The sequence below is a fragment of the Phocoena sinus genome, chromosome 21, assembly GCF_008692025.1.
Source record: "Phocoena sinus isolate mPhoSin1 chromosome 21, mPhoSin1.pri, whole genome shotgun sequence".
In the NCBI taxonomy this organism is placed as follows: Eukaryota; Metazoa; Chordata; class Mammalia; order Artiodactyla; family Phocoenidae; genus Phocoena; species Phocoena sinus.
The window spans coordinates 25,676,873-25,693,616 of record NC_045783.1 but is presented as its reverse complement, the minus strand read 5'-3'; the positions used below and the strand labels follow the sequence as shown (position 1 = coordinate 25,693,616).

The 16,744-nt window shown below is 37.9% G+C and overlaps 1 protein-coding gene across 9 annotated transcripts in view; it reads right to left on the bottom strand.

Moving 5' to 3' along the window:
- Positions 1 to 16,744, bottom strand: part of NRG1 (neuregulin 1) — a 1,032,964-nt gene that overhangs the window by 155,059 nt on the left and 861,161 nt on the right. For all 9 annotated transcript variants that reach the window (XM_032618343.1, XM_032618353.1, XM_032618349.1 and 6 more), the window contains exon 3: positions 8,336 to 8,457. In XM_032618343.1, the coding sequence (XP_032474234.1) occupies positions 8,336 to 8,457 (122 nt within the window). The remainder of the gene's footprint in view (positions 1 to 8,335; positions 8,458 to 16,744) is intronic.

Here is a 16,744-nt window from a genome sequence, read left to right as displayed (position 1 = left end):
AAACATTTTTATGTGTTTTGGTAGAATTCATAGATTGAGAAAACAACCTTTTGTTATAAAGGTGATTGAAAATAATTTTGTTACAATTACAGATTTAAAAAAAATTATCGAGTCCTGAAATCTCCTTGATTTTTATTTAAGCAACACAACTTTCCCCTTAGTAATTTGGTATATTAAATTTGTTAATTTATAAAGGACACCCCCTTCATTACTGCAAATTAATAGGGATTTAGAATCATCAAGAATTGAATACAGCTGAGCAATTTATGCTGAGTAGGCAAGGAAACATATGGAACATCAGTATATTTGTAATGTTCGAGTGCTTTTTTAATAAACTGGATCTGTTCTCAAGAAAAAGTGGCAGTGTCTGAAAAATAACACCTTCTGGAAAGGAATTTTTCCAATTATTATGTATGCATGGCTTGTTTGAGATTTCATCATGAGCACGATATACTAAACAACTATTTAGCAAAATACACATAAACAAATACAAGCATACATATATCTGTGTGAATTCAAATATCCAATTGTGTGACTCTTTATTATTCTAAAATCACAGGTCATTATTGTGCCTTCAAAAATTGTGATCAAGTCATTTTTTTTAAAGATTTAAGATGGGCATACTTATTAGCACTGGTAAAAATGATTTTGAGCATCTGAATCCTTGCTCATAATCAGAGCTTAGTCTTAAGCAACTGAGAAATTGTGAAATTAACAAATGGTGTAGAGGCAGGATGGATACCATGCATTGAAAAGACAGCTCTTTTCCACTCATGTTACTCTTCCTTATTACACTTCATGGGAATCCTACATAATGCAACATACATGGAGACTACTATACAAACTATAAAACATATTTGATGTACTTCTTAGTATAACTATAGGTTGTTCACCAATATCATGGCATTTCTAACAACACTGTCAATGTGGGTTACCCACATGAGCTAATTTTTGAAAGGGCCAATTGATCTATTAATCAAATTTTGTGGAAATATTTTTTTCTGCTCATCTAAAATGAAACAGCTCTTTTATTGCTAGGAGCCCAATTGCTCCTATGGGATCTTGGATCTCACTCAAATGATTTTTCTCCTGATTAAAACAAGAAAACCTAGTAGAAGATATGATGGATTAGTTGTATATTCTCCTGTATTCATCTTTTAAAAGACAGCAGTACTTAATTAATTTGAAAACCAATTACGTCTATTATTCTCTTCCTTAATCTGCTGCCCCGGAGTTTTTATAGAGCTTCTTAGCTAAGAATTAATGACTAAATTAAGGTTTCCTCTATAAAGACCAAGCCAAATAAGATACAATAAAATCAACATACAGTGTATGATCTGTGTGAACATGGTGTATGTGGCCTTTTAAACTACTATATTTGAATTCATGAAAGGAATCCACCTGTAATCCATCACGTAATGAGGATTGCCTAGGAGATCCTGTTTTGTAGGAAAACTCAATTGGGCTTTGTAGACTTACATAATCCCAGAAGTCATTAGCAGACTGCATAGGTTTATATCTGTCTACTGTATGACAAGTTCTTCTTTCCAAATAAGGTAGGGATTAAAAGGCATTGGAAATGACCAAAAACACATATAAATTTCTAAAATTCTTAACAAGACAATTAGCTATACGTACATTCTTTTCTAAATGCTTGAAGATATTGGAAATATGGTCACTGTTTCACTCAAGCATATAATGATTCGAGGGGAAATTCACAGTTTTTTCGTATTATTTCATTTATATCTAGTTGTTAATCTCAGCAGATCTAAACAATGGATTTCATTGCAGGAAGTTTATAAGATTAGATGGAAGATTTTTATGATCTGGGCTAATTTTATTCTAATAGTTCTCCGGCTGTCATAAAAATAGTGTCAAACAGCAAGCTCATCTCGCTAAATTTTTCTTTTTTTCCTAAGGAGAAAAGAAAACACAGTCTTCCATGCATGTTTCCTTCTAACTCCTGCCATCCCTCCTAGAATCTTGTCCTAAAGTATGAACATCTAAGTGCCAGGAAGGCACCCGTGTGAGAATTTAAGTAAATCACAAGAAATCCTTTGCATAGAATGAAATTAGGATAATTGGCTCATAGCCACATACCAGGATCTTTCATCAAGGCAACCTATATAGAAATTATCAAACTGTAGTTACGTACTTATCGGAGAAATGAGTTAGACCACACAAAATAAACAAAATGACTAATATTTCATAGATAATATAATTAAAATCTCAAGGGGAGTTCTACATAATATAATACTTTGGCAACATGTTCTTATTTTTAAGTCATTTTTTTTTCTAGGACACCCCTCCCCCATACTGGGGGTGGGGGGATTCTTGAGAATTCTACTCTCTCAGCCCAAGTCAATGGTAAATACACATTTAAGAAGAGATGGTTTATCACCCTGATACCAAAACCAGACAAAGATGTCACAAAAAAAGAAAACTACAGGCCAATATCATTAATGCACATGGATGCAAAAATCGTCAACAAAATACTAGCAAACAGAATCCAACAGCACATTACAAGGATCATACAGCATGATCAAGTGGGGTTTATTCCAGGAATGCAATGATTCTTCAATATACGCAAATCAATCAATGTGATACACCACATTAACAAACTGAAGGAGAAAAACCATATGATCATCTCAATAAAGGCAGAAAAAGCTTTTGACAAAATTTAACACCAATTTATGATAAAAACCCTCCAGAGGGAACTTACCTCAACATAACAAAAGCCATATATGACAAACCCACAGCCAACATCGTCCTCAATGGTGAAAAACTGAAACCATTTCCACTAAGATCAGGAACGAGACAAGGTTGCGCACTCTCACCACTCTTTTTCAACATAGTTTTGGAAGTTTTAACCACAGCAATCAGAGAAGAAAAATAAATAAAAGGAATGCATATTGGAAAAGAAGAAGTAAAACTGTCGCTGTTTGCAGATGACATGATAATATACATAGAGAATCCTAAAGATGCTACCAGAAAACTGCTAGAGCTAATCAATGGATTTGGTAAAGTAGCAGGATACTAAATTAATGCACAGAAATCTCTTGCATTCCTATACACTAATAATGGAATATCTGAAAGAGAAATTAAGGAAACACTCCCATTTACCATTGCAACAAAAAGAATAAAATACCTAGGGATAAACCTACCTAAGGAGACAAAAAACCTGTATGCAGAAAACTAAAAGATACTGATGAAAAAAATTAAAGATGATACAAACAGATGGAGAGATATATCATGTTCTTGGACTGGAAGAATTGATATTGTGAAAATGACTATACTACCCAAAGCAAGCTACAGATTCACTGCAATCCCTATCAAACTACCAATGGCATTTTTCACAGAACTAGAACAAAAAATTTCACAATTTGTCGGGAAACACAAAAGACCCCAAATAGCCAAAGCAATCTTAAGAAAGAAAAACAGAGAGCTGGAGGAATCAGGATCCCTGACTTCAAACTATAATCCAAAGCTACAGTAATCAAGACAGTCAGCTATATACATATAGCTGACTCACTTTGTTATACAGCAGAAATATAGATCAATGGAACAGGATAGAAAGCCCAGAGATAAACCCATGCACACATGGTCACCTTATCTTTGATAAAGGAGACAAGAATATACAATGGAGAAAAGACAGCCTCTTCAACAGGGGTGCTGGGAAAACTGGACAGCTACATGTAAAAGAATGAAATTAGAATACTCCCTAACACCATACACAAAAATAAACTCAAAATGGATTAAAGACCTAAATGTAAGGCCAGACACTATAAAACTCTTAGAGGAAAATATAGGGAGAACACTCTATGACATAAATCACAGCAAGATCCTTTTTGACCCATCTCCTAGAGGAATGGAAATAAAAACAAAAATAACCAAATGGGACCTAATGAAACTTCAAAGCTTTTGCACAGCAAAGGAAACCATAAACAAGACCAAAAGACAACCCTCAGAATGGGAGAAAGTATTTGCAAACGAAGCAACTGACAAAGGATTAATCTCCAAAATACACAAGCAGCTCATGCAGCTCAATATCACAAAAACAAACAACCCAATCCAAAAATGGGCAGAAGACTTGAATAGACATTTCTCCAAAGAAGATATACAGATTGCCAACAAACACGTGAAAGGATGCTCAACATCACTAATCATTAGAGAAATACAAATCAAAACAACAATGAGGTTATCACCTCACAGTGGTCAGAATGGCCATCATCAAAAAATCTACAAACAATAAATGCTGGAGAGGGTGTGGAGAAAAGGGAACACTCTTGCACTGTTGGTGGGAATGTAAATTGATACAGCCACTATGCAGAACAGTATGCAGGTTCCTTAAAAATACAACTACCATATGACCCAGCAATCCCACTACTGGGCATATACCCTGAGAAAAACCATAATTCAAAAAGAGTCGTGCCATAATGTTCACTGCAGCACTGTTTACAATAGCCAGGACATGGAAGCAACCTAAGTGTCCATCAACAGATGAATGGATCAAGAAGATGTGGCACATATATACAAGGGAATATTACTCAGCCATAAAAAGAAATGAAATTGAGTTATTTGTAGTGAGGTGGATGGACCCAGATTCTGTCATACAGAGTGAAGTCAGAAAGAGAAAAACAAATACCGTATGCTAACACATATATATGGAATCTAAAAAAAAAAAAAATGTGGTTCTGAAGAACCTAGGGGCAGGACAGGAATAAAGATACAGACGTAGAGAATGGATTTGAGGACACGGGGAGGGGGAAGGGTAAGCTGGGATGAAGTGAGAGAGTGACACGGACATATACACATTACCAAATGTAAAATACATAGCTAGTGGGAAGCAGCCGCATGGCACAGGGAGATCAGCTCATGCTTTGTGACCACCTAGAGGGGTGGGATAGGGAGGGTGGGAGGGAGACGCAATATGGGATATGGGATATATGTATACGTATAGCTGACTCACTTTGTTGTATAGCAGAAACTGACATCACATTGTAAAGCAAGTATACCTCAATAAAGATGTTTGGAAACAAAGAAGAGAAAAGAAAAGAAGATATAGTTTGGCCGTGTGGCAGTTTATAACCAGAGTACCTCTTCCCAGAATCTTGAGGGACAGGGATGTGACAACATGAAGGTAGTGAATTTGCGTCCCCAAGAGCTCAGGACCTGAGCTGAGACTTCTTGGATAACCAGTCTTGATCTGAATATAGCAAATTCATAGATGACAGTAGAAGAAGGTGAACATCAGAATGGTTCCACATTTTCCTCTGGTGGCACCACAACTAAGCCTTTGAGGTGTGGGAAGAAAAGAGAGTCTCCCAAAGTACAGAATGCACTGGCCTTGTCTATCCTGGTGCCTGATGAGTACAGGCTCTGATGAGCTTCATCTGACCCACTTCCTCTGAAAAGAGAGGGCGTTTCTAGGTAGCCACGTTTCTGGCTTCACTACCCTGGGTGAGCCCATGGTGGGGACCTGATTAGAATACACTGATGATTTGTAAGCTCTCTGGATCTTTTGATGTCGTCTGTCATAGTCAGCTCTGCCAGTCGGATTCTTGCTATGGGGAATTTGATTTAGGAACTGAGGAAACGATCACACAGTAGGAGTCAAAACTGGAAGGATGCCTTCAAAGGAGCCATGAAGAAGAATATGGCCAAATGGAATCATAAGCAGGTCAAAGTTTGGAATTATAAAGAAGCATATTTGATGGGCTTCCCTGGTGGCGCAGTGGTTGAGAGTCCGCCTGCCGATGCAGGGGATGCGGGTTTGTGCCCCGGTCCGGGAAGATCCCACATGCCACAGAGCGGCTGGGCCCGTGAGCCATGGCCGCCGAGGCTGTGTGCCCAGAGTCTGTGCTCCACAACGGGAGAGGCCACAGCAGTGAGAGGCCCGCGTACCGCAAAAAAAAAAGGAGCATATTTGAAAGCAGGAGAGGTTAGAAAATCTAAGAAACAGAAGATTAAGAACATATCTGAGGCACATGAAGGAGAGACTTGAGAGAAAAGCCATAAATTCCTGGTGTTTAAACTCATAGATACACCCTGGGTACCATTTTCTCCTCGAGTCCCAGTTATAATGGAGTTCTAGTTCTTCTCAATGGAATCCCCCTCTCTTGATGCCTCACACCAGTTTTTCAGTTTTTGTTCTTCACAAACCAAGGAATCTACCTTAAACGTTCACATACAGAGTCTGGTATAGAGTAAACTATACTGGACCGGGAATTAAATAATTTAAGACACATCCTAAGTCTCCATTTCTTTTTAAATACAATGAGAGGGTTGGATAAGGATGAAGTAGTCCTAACATTCTAAGAAGAAAATAAAAACCACCACCTTATACTGTAATTGACATTCTTCTCCTCCTTCAGATGCTTTCAATAAGCCAACAGGAACCCAGTCCTTAAGGAATTTTAGTTGGTTGTTTAAGAATGACTTCCTTACAATACTACGTGAACTTCTTTTCTTTCTTGTCAGGTAAAAAAGAACACCCCTACCTTCATTTCTCTACACTTTATAATTGGTCAATACTACATTCAAATTCGAGACCAATTCTTGAATGAATTAATATGGAATAATAAGTTGGATGTCTCTCCTATGAAAGAAATGTGAAAAGCCATATTATCAAAACTTCAGCACCCCGAAATTCATTTTAAAATTCTATTAAATCTATTAATTAATGATTTAATTCTATTTTCCTGGGACTTTACAGTATGCGTAACTACACAAATCTAATCGTGTCCAAATCATAATTCAATAGCCTTTACCACGAGGACACAGACTGAACCAAACAAGCAACTGACAAACTGAGAACAAGCTATTAAACACGGTATAATAGAAAGAAAAGAATAAGCCACTGAAATTTTAAATTTGTGCTTAAAGTTGCATCCCATAAAATTCCAAGTGGGGAAAAATAACACGAGCAAAACTCTATTGCTTAACCCGTGCTGATTAAAAAGTAAAGCGATGTTATGTTTACTCTTATAAATTTTAAATGGTAAATGATAAACACGACCCCTAACAATAGTAAGGGAATCCACTTTTCACTGTTGTCCTTTATTCTCTGTGGAGGGAGGTATTTAAAGCGAAAGTAATGAAGTTTGATTACACTGAGATAGAGCAGTTCATTGGGAAGTCCACAGAGGACTTAGGAATTAACCTGGATTTTCCCAACCCTGTTCCATATTTGTATCTCACTCCATTCTCCTTATCCTGTTAAGTCAACTGATATAAACAACATCAGTCTCCTAAGGAGTTAACCCCTAAAGTTACTTTTACTCTTCCCTTGCTGGCTTCGCAATTTTATCTTATCACTTTAAGAGATCAGGCCTTTGCAGTGGACATTCTTTCTCAGCACCTGCCTAGAAGCGGTGCAGTTAGGCTTTGTTTTATAACAGATGACAGGGCTTGTGAAGGCAGCTGTTCAGTGCCATAACTCAAAACAGCACCAAAGGTTTTGAAGCAGCGTTTTATTGTTTCAAGAGATTTAGATGCTCACTGCTAGCTCATCAGCAGCTTCTATAGGTGACTCCATCAAGTTGTGCAGTGTTAGGGGATCGGGAACAGAGAGCCACCAGCTGTGGAGCTTTGCCCTTCCTCAGATAACTCAGAGAGGTGGTCGGAAGATAGGGGCAGCTTCTGCCTCCAAGTCATTCATTTGTTTAACAAACATCCCCTGACACTGCCCTCAGAGAAACAGAAGCTGAAGCCTATACATAGTAAAAAAAAGGCTTTGCCTCTAAGACTCTCTTAATTTCCAAATTAACAGGCCTAAAACAACCTGATAGGCCTAACTTTCTACTACCTAGAGCCAGATGTATATAAGAACATAAAAACTGCCAGGACTACATCAGGATTGTATTCTGTTTACACACACACGCACACACACACACACACAGAACATATATTCATACATAATACACATATGTATGTAAATATATACAATATACATATATTCTGTATACACATATGTACATAAATTATATGTATACACATATTCTGGTTTGATAGAGCAAAAAACTTACCTGCTCTCCCTGACTAACTTAAAGTAGAGGTATAATCTCTTTCTTTTAGCAAACCATCCTGTCTCTGCTATTCAGGATGCTATTCAAATCCCTTTTTAAAAAATCTATGTACATTTCAGGTCTATTTCACATCATGAGTAAAGAGCCTTATGGAGGACCCATAAGATACTTGAAACGCGTGGCTTTCCCTCCACGATTTTTGTTTCTTCACAATGAGATTTAACACACCGATGTATTACAAGTCTTACCACATACCTTGATGACTCCTCTAAGAGACTGACAAATAGCACATAGTAGGTGTCTCTTACCATTTGCATCCACAATGGTGATATTGGCAGAAGCACTGTCGTTTCCTAATTTGCTGATCACTTTGCACATGTATTCTCCAGAATCAGCCAGTGACGCTTTGTTAATGCGAAGTTCTGACTTCCTGTAAGACCAGGACCAAAGCGGTTGTAAGTATATTTCACAGAAATACAGTGACCATCAAAATAAAGCCCCTGTAGTTTCAGAGTTCTCATTCTCCCCCTTCCCACTCTACACACACCATGTTAAAACACAACTGACTAGTACACAGATGTGCGATTTTACCAAAAGTGAGATACATCTCATTTAAATTATACCCTGGACATAGTCTTAATTTTATCACCCAGCTCAGCAATTTAAACAAATTCTTTTCTAATTTTTCTTATTATTCCTCTAGCACCACCACTAACCACATTATGCCTCAGAATTTTTTTTCACCCCAACGATAAATTTTCTTTCCTCTCTGTATCTCAATGTCACCAGCCACTAGGGTTAAGGAAGATAAAAAAGCGTAAAGCCGTTTCTTATAAATCCGGTAAGCACAGATACTTAATGAAGGCTAGACTAGATTAAAACGCTCTGCACTTCTTTTCCCAGCGGAGTGACATCAGGAATTATGTTAATTTTGAATGGAGAGGATTTATCACTTCCAAAAGAAAGGGAATTGGTCATTCTTTAAAAAGATTCTCATTGCTGGGAGCACAGTACCACACAAATGGTTCTTAATATTGAAATAAATATTCATGCAACAATAGCACACACTTTTATAAAACTACATATTAAATCAATATTTGGCGCTCCTTCTAAGCATGGGCAGCACTGTGAATGCTTTACTACTGCACATAGCCTACAATTCAAGCAGTCTCTATGATTTAAAAACTCAGGCCTATTGGGATTGGCACAGCATTCATTAAAGCCTTTTGATAGCTAGTGGGAACCTGCTGTATAGCACAGGGAGCTCAGCTCTGTGCTCTGTGATGACCTAGATGTGTGGGATGAGCGGGGAGGGACGTCCAGCAGGGAAGGGATATATGTACACATAAGGTGATTCACCTCATTGTACAGCAGAAACTAACACAACATTGTAAAGCAATTGTCCTCCAGTAAAACATTAAAAAAAAAAAAATACAGTGTCCTTGTATACAGGAGCCTGGTACTGACTGCCTGGGTTCTTGAGAGGAGGACATCAGGGAGAAAAGGCAGGAAGCAAAGACAGCAACTCAGAATTATACGCAAACCTCCCGTAAACTACACCTTCCTAATTTTTAAGTGAATTTTCTGGTCTTCTTGTCAGATAACATTATTAATCAAATTGGATCAATTGTCCAAAATTTAATTTCTACTCTTCTCCTCCAGTCTACTGAATTGAACCACCCCTACCTGCCTTCCATGTTGGTACTTTTGCTTATTACTTCTTTCTCCTAGAATGGGGGCCCCATATTTCTACCCATCAAGATATGAGCTGATCTTTAAGGACCACCTCTGAGCCAGTTCCTTCATCAAGCCTTTCATGATCATGTACCTGGAGCTGCTCTCTCTCTTTTTTTTTTTCCTAAATTCTGCCAGCCTTGAGTACCTCTCTCATGAGAATCTTCTTAAAGAAACATGGTAATCAGACTTATAGTTAACATTAATTTACAGTTAATCTTAGAGGGATAGTTCTTAAAATCAAAATTCTCCTAAAAGACCTGGGCAGTGTTTACTGGAATACTATTCCAAGGAATGTAAACAGATGTTATGCTTAAAAGAGAAAGAGAAAGAGAACAAGGGGAAAAAATGTAATTTTCTATGCTGAAGTAAGTGTTGCATTAAACAAACTTAGAGTTCTTTACAACCTACCTCTTAGTCATTTTATGCAAGTAGTCACAGTGAATTTCTAAGGCAGGCATGACAAGTGACTAAGGAATCCTTTCTGTAGAGACACGCTTGGGAATTCTATGACTGAGCATCAATGGGCCAAGACCAAGGATCAATTTAATCAAGCCAAGCATAACAAATACACTCAGGTTCAAAAATCAGTAGCAGAAATACAGGCTGGGAGGGATGAGCCTTGACAACAATATATACGGAAAAAAGGGATTTCAACTAGCTACACGTTTAACATTACTCCATTTTAAACAACTATTTAAAAAAGAAGAAAAAAGATACGTATGCACTGTTTGGCCAAATTAATATTAAAAGAGCACAAGTCAAATTAGATAAAAGTCTCAATACACCGCTCACAGGCTGAATCACATCTAGAGTACTGCATTATGTTTCAAAGTGGCATTTGATAAAAAAAAAAAATATCAATAGCTAGAGGAGTTTAGAAGAGGGTGATCAGAATTGAACAGGGCCTAGAAATCTTATCACTAGAGAAGATGCTATTAAAGAACCAGAGGTTCCACTGGCAGGTAGCTATGAACAAGATATATTTAAATACATTTCATCGTTGTTATCTGGAAAAGGAAATTATTTGGTGAAGCTCTTAAAGGTAGAATTGTGTCTTACAGGAAAAAGAAGGTATATTTTGGATGATATATAAGGAAGAACCTTTTGAGCGCCCAAAAATGGACAGGGTGTCGTGTGAAAGAGTTAGGTTTTCTCTTTGGAAAGATTCAAGTCTGGAGAGCCACCTGTCAAGCAATTCCTAACAAGAATATCTCTAGGCAGAGAAAGATTAAATTAGATCAGTGGTTTCAATCAGCTTTGAAAAACCAAACCCTGTTTTAAAATGAAAGCTTAAATGAGACATGCATATTTAAAAATATTATGAAGGGAGAAAGTGTTCATGTCAAAAAGGTTGGCAACCCTTTCTGCAGTTCAATGGAAACTCAAAATTCTCCAGGGACATGAAGGGCCCCTTTGAACTCTAATGACACGTTTAACTATGAGATTCTTCAATCCTTGGGTCTTAGAGCAGGAATGGGAAATAGCGAGAGAGTAAAAATAGACAAACCTTCTTAAAAATTATACACTGCAACAATTTGGGGCTTTAATAAGTATGGTTATAATAGTCTTATTTTACTGTCTTCAGTAGGCTACCATTTCTTGCCTAAAAGAAGAAAGTTAACTTGGAAGAATTAATGAACTCCCTTCCAATCACAAAATTAACTTTTTGCTCTTTAATTGATGAGTTACCTGGGGATCTGTGAGGGGTGAATATTTTGGCGGATTTTCATTTCTAAAAGTTTTAAAACAGTTAATTCATGTAACATGTTTAAAAAGATGCTTGAAATAGAGTAAGCTCCAAATAAGTGTTGGCTATTATTATAATTACATTCTACATGCCTGCAATTTTTAGATTTTTATAATAAGCATGCATTGGTTTGGAGTAAGAAAAAGATAAAACAATGTAACAATAAATTAATACAAACAGTTATAAATATTAATTTCTTTTTTTCTTTTTTTATATCAAAATGCAAACTGTGTTCTTCTAATGAGTGCTCACTGACAAGATAGATTCAAGGCTCCCATAGCTACTATCTCGTTTTTCTTACTTAACTTGATTCTTCCACCATGTTTTACAGGCTAAGGCAACTTAAATGCATACAGAACTGATCACCTCAGTTTATAAAATTCCATTCCTCTGATCTCTAAGGAATCATATGAACTTGCGTGTGTGTGTGTTCAACACAGCTTTCAGATACTGTTGAATTGCCTATGATGAGAAGGGTAAAGAAGAGAGAGAGGGATTTTACAGTGCAAACTAGAGAATGTCACTTGCCATCTGGTTCTACCAGAATGAAGTCACTTGCCACTGCAGCAACTGTGAAACTCTACAGAACCAGGCACTGCGTAAAATGCCTCACATAAACGCTATGAAACAGGCACTGCGTATTCCCGTTTTATACCCAAAGAATTTGAGATTTTCCTACATATAAAGTTAAAATGACCTGTCAGAGCGGCTCAACTCATAAAAGAAGGGGATGTGTAGAAACCTTTTCTATTATAGAGTCAAAAAAACCTGAAACAATTGATAACAGGAGAAATAATTCCTTAAAAAATTTTGTTAACTTGACCAAATCAATTAGAATCGATTTTAAACAAAATTAAGATGTGTACGAACAGGGAATTCTCTGGTGGTCCAGTGGTTAGGACTTCGTGCTTTCACTGCCGAGGGCCTGGGTTCAACCCCTGGTCAGGGAACTAAGATCCCATAAGACGTGTGGCGCAGCCAAAAAAAAAAAAAAAAAAAGTGAGAACAGAAACGAAGAGCTGATACAAAATTAAGGGCATCCAAAAGTGTGCGCCAGACACAAACAGGAAGTCAGACTTTAATGAGGCTGATGTAGGACAGGTATGCAAATGAGGCCAACTGGACGACCCCCCCAAATACGATCTGTCACACACCAAGCTCTTTAACCAGTTTTCTTGATCAAAATGGTCCACCAGGCAAAGGAAAGGAGAACAAGGGGATAAGCAGACACTTAAGACCAGGGCAGTTTCCATTCCTTTTCATTGGTCCCACATATCGCTTAGCCAAATAAAATAAACAAAGGCTCGCACGTGAATGCAAAATCATAGGAAGAACATGTAGGAATGTCCTTTATTAGTAGGAGCAGGGGCCGAAGGTGGATAAGACTTTACAAAATAATAGCAATTCCCTATCGGTATAAAATCTTTTCATAACACTAAGGGATTAAAAGGAAATTCTGGCTGCTACGAACAATCTAGATGGTAAAATGTGAAAAAGAAACGGAGGTGAAGGACTGGAAGAGGGTCAGTGTTTTACTTTAAACAAAGAGAATGCCAGGGAAATCCTAAACCTCACACTAAAATTCACCTCTGCTTGTGATCACAGTCTAAGATAAAGTTCATCCCTTCTTGGCCTGCTGGCTAAGGGCAAATGTAGTAAGATAAAGTTAAGTAAGCAAGAAACCACTGCAAACCACTGACATTTTGCACATCTTCGTAATGAAGAATTATGAGTAATGTAGATGAAGCTGACAAACAAGAATGTCTTTTATTGAAGACTTTACCCTAAGCCTGAACACGCCCCTTGCCTGAAGTCGTGATTTTACTGGATACTACAGCAAAATCACAAGTAGTTGTGAAAAGACAAAAGACATAGATTCAGATCAATTTCAAGTCCAAGTGTTACCATTCATTAACGTTATATCTACAGGAAGAAACCTAATGGCCTTCATTCTTGGGATATTAACTTTTTAATGGGTATAATAACAATAGTATTCATTCTCTTATATTTCTCAGTTGAAATAATTGAGGATCTTGCAAATGTTAATTAAATTTAGATTCAGTTTGGTCCTTTAAAAGAAGGTGACAGCACTAATTTTTTTTTTAAAGATACAACTTCAGAAATGACCGAATACCCAATTCTGAAACCCAATAAGCTGGTCCCTTATCAGTAGCTGCCCACTTTCCACAAAGTATCTTATTTTTCAGAGGATCAAATATGCTCAATGCTTTGCCAAGAGTAATTTACAGTCACATTACTTGAATAAAAGTCTTTCTTGTTCCCACTTAATTCTTTCCAGCAAGGCTATTGTTTAAAAGAAGTAATTTCTGAATATCGGCCTTTCCGGGATAATGGGATTTTATTAATATGTAGACAGTGCTCTTAGCTGTCTGGGCCTATGAAGCCAATATGAAAATGCTTTTCTGAATAGCAATGACACTTTTATATGTCATCCAAGCCATGCAACCAATTAGCTCTTTACTTATACATGTTCTCTTTCAAAACCGTATTCATTCCAGGGAACTCACTTGTTCCTTTTTGTCCTCTTATTTACCCAACCTCATTAGCTTCTCTCCAGGCATCCTCACCTAGAATACCTGCAGTCTGCAGCTGCTTTGTTCTGTTCCTTCAGTCTAGATAATCCTCTCCTCCCTCTCTTCTTCCTCCCCTCTTTCTAGGAAGCCTCCACAGTCCTGGACTGGGTCCTCTCCCCGGCCCGTGTGAGCTTCTTTCTACAGCATTCCGTGATCATCACTATCGTTGAATTTACAACTGAGTATTACAACTGCTTACATTTCCCTCCCGTCTTGAGACCAAGCCTCTGAGAGCAGAGAGCACTTCTTCTTCATCTCTGTAGACCCAGCATCTAGCCCGGGGCCGACACGCAGCATCTGTCCAATAAAGGGCAAAATTCCCCATCCACTCCCCCACTGGCCCAACCCAACTGGCCTCTTTATTGCCCTATGAACAGAACCTGCTACTGACTGTGGTTTCTGCTCTTCTCTCTAACCACCCCACCCTACCGCACCCACCCAGCTAGAGGGATTCTCTGTCTTCTGCAGAGTCAAATCTACCACCTCACGGTGACTCCTGAATCTCTTCGGGTCTCCCGCACTTCCCAACTCCCATGGCACTTAGCATCAGTAACCTACAATTCAGTGTTTAGTTTTATTGTCTGATATGAAGTGCCAGATATTTCATCTCCCTAATTTAATCTGGACGTACCATAAAGCAGAATTTACCTCAATATAACTAATCCAGTTTTTAGATCACTATTTGTAAACAGATGGGCTGCTTAAAAATCTTGACGCTCCCCAGCCCTAGCAGGGTTTCAGCACTTGATCACTGGAACTCCTATGTTTTATATAAGGCTGAACTGGATTATCTCTCTACAATCTTACGACCCCCTGAGTGTAAAGATAACACCTAGGATTCTTCCATTTCTCCACATTCCTAGCATTCGTGGGCACTTACTTATTTTTGCTATTATATGACAGCCACATAGAAATGAATGAGACATGACCCTGCGTGTGCAGATAACTGAGTTTCTTACTAACTTGGCTATTTGATGAAAAACAAAACAGACACTAAAAGCTATCTAAAAGTATTTTTTGCTGCTGTGAAACGTCTCTAGAAGAATCACGCTTATTTTTTCAATTTGTTCACTCTATCTCCTCCCCTCCCCACATGGACACGTTATTAAACGTGTCTGCTTTCCATTTTTAAAGAAGGAATGAGGCATCAAGGAATCCAAGAAATAGATTTGTGTTCCAGCTTAGTCACAGCTAGTTGGGTGACTCAAGGCAAGACAACACTTTTTTGACCCTTGATTGCTCAATCTGCAAAATTAGAGAGTCACATGTGCAGTAAACTGTCCTTACTACCTAGGGGAATGTTGTAAAAAACAAACAAATAAGGTTATGTATAAAAATACCCTATCACTCTACAGCATTCTTTTTTGCATCTTTGAAGTGCCACCTGCTACAGAAAGTGATATTGCCTTCACGCTGTATTCTTCTTCCAAATTGAGAGATGGTACTGACACAATCAATAACAAGAATAAGCAGTGGGTCTTCCCTGGTGGCGCAGTGGTTGACAGTCCGCCTGCCGATGCAGGGGACACGGGTTCGTGCCCTGGTCCGGGAAGATCCCACATGCCACGGAGCGGCTGGGCCCGTGAGCCATGGCCGCTGAGGCTGTGTGTCCGGAGCCTGTGCTCCGCGACGGGAGAGGCCACGACAGTGAGAGGCCCGCGTATCGCAAAAAAAAAAAAAAAAAAAAAAAAGAATAAGCAGTGTAGTTACTAAAACCATGGGAACTAGAACAACATCCCTAATTATGGTTACTACAGTCATTAAACACCGTAAGATTAAATTAAATTTCCATTATAATCACTTCATTTACTCTTGCACTTGCAAGAGTGTGTGGCTTTTTGGTAGATGTCCTATAAAATCAAAGTCCAGGCAGAGATCCTTTCATTGCTGCTTCTGTTATCATAGCTGGGATTTCACTGGAATCCTCTGAAGTAGAGAAAATGTAATCTTGGAGCTTGGAGCCACTATGATACATGTCACATTGATTAAAGGACCGTTCACAAGCAAAAATCCAAGATTTTTAGCTCTTCCATCATTTCAAAATGTAGTTTGATATCAGAAGAAAAATTTCTTAAGGAGAAAAATAAAGAGTGTAGGAATAATAAAAGAGCATCATTTTAGAGTAGGTATAGAACATACCTACCAAGACGCTATAGGGAATCACATGAAGCCTTTCCAAATATGGATCTCCTCAAGGAGGGCAGGAAAATTTAAGATTCTTGCTACCCAGGATTACTGGATGTTTTAATCTGCTCTAATGGTGATATAGTTTAATAGAATTATCAGTTAAACATTCTTATTAGGTATTTTATGTACTAAACTTTTACCTGAAAATAGTTCAAAAGCGACTGATTACATTCTAAGTCTTTCCATAAATCTCGGTATTTATTGATCTTTATAACAAAGTCAGGATTTTGATTGTGCAAGGCACTGGTACTCTAAATGGGATTTTAGGATCCCACCTATTACTTAGTATTACAACAGCTGCTATTAATACTACCTTCCCTCATCCCTTCTATTTCCACCCACACCACCACACCCTACAATTCTTTCCACATCCATCCTTTCCTTTCTTCGTCCAGAAGTTGTAAGAATCAGAAACTTTAAATTCCTTCCTATATAATGACACAATTTCTGGC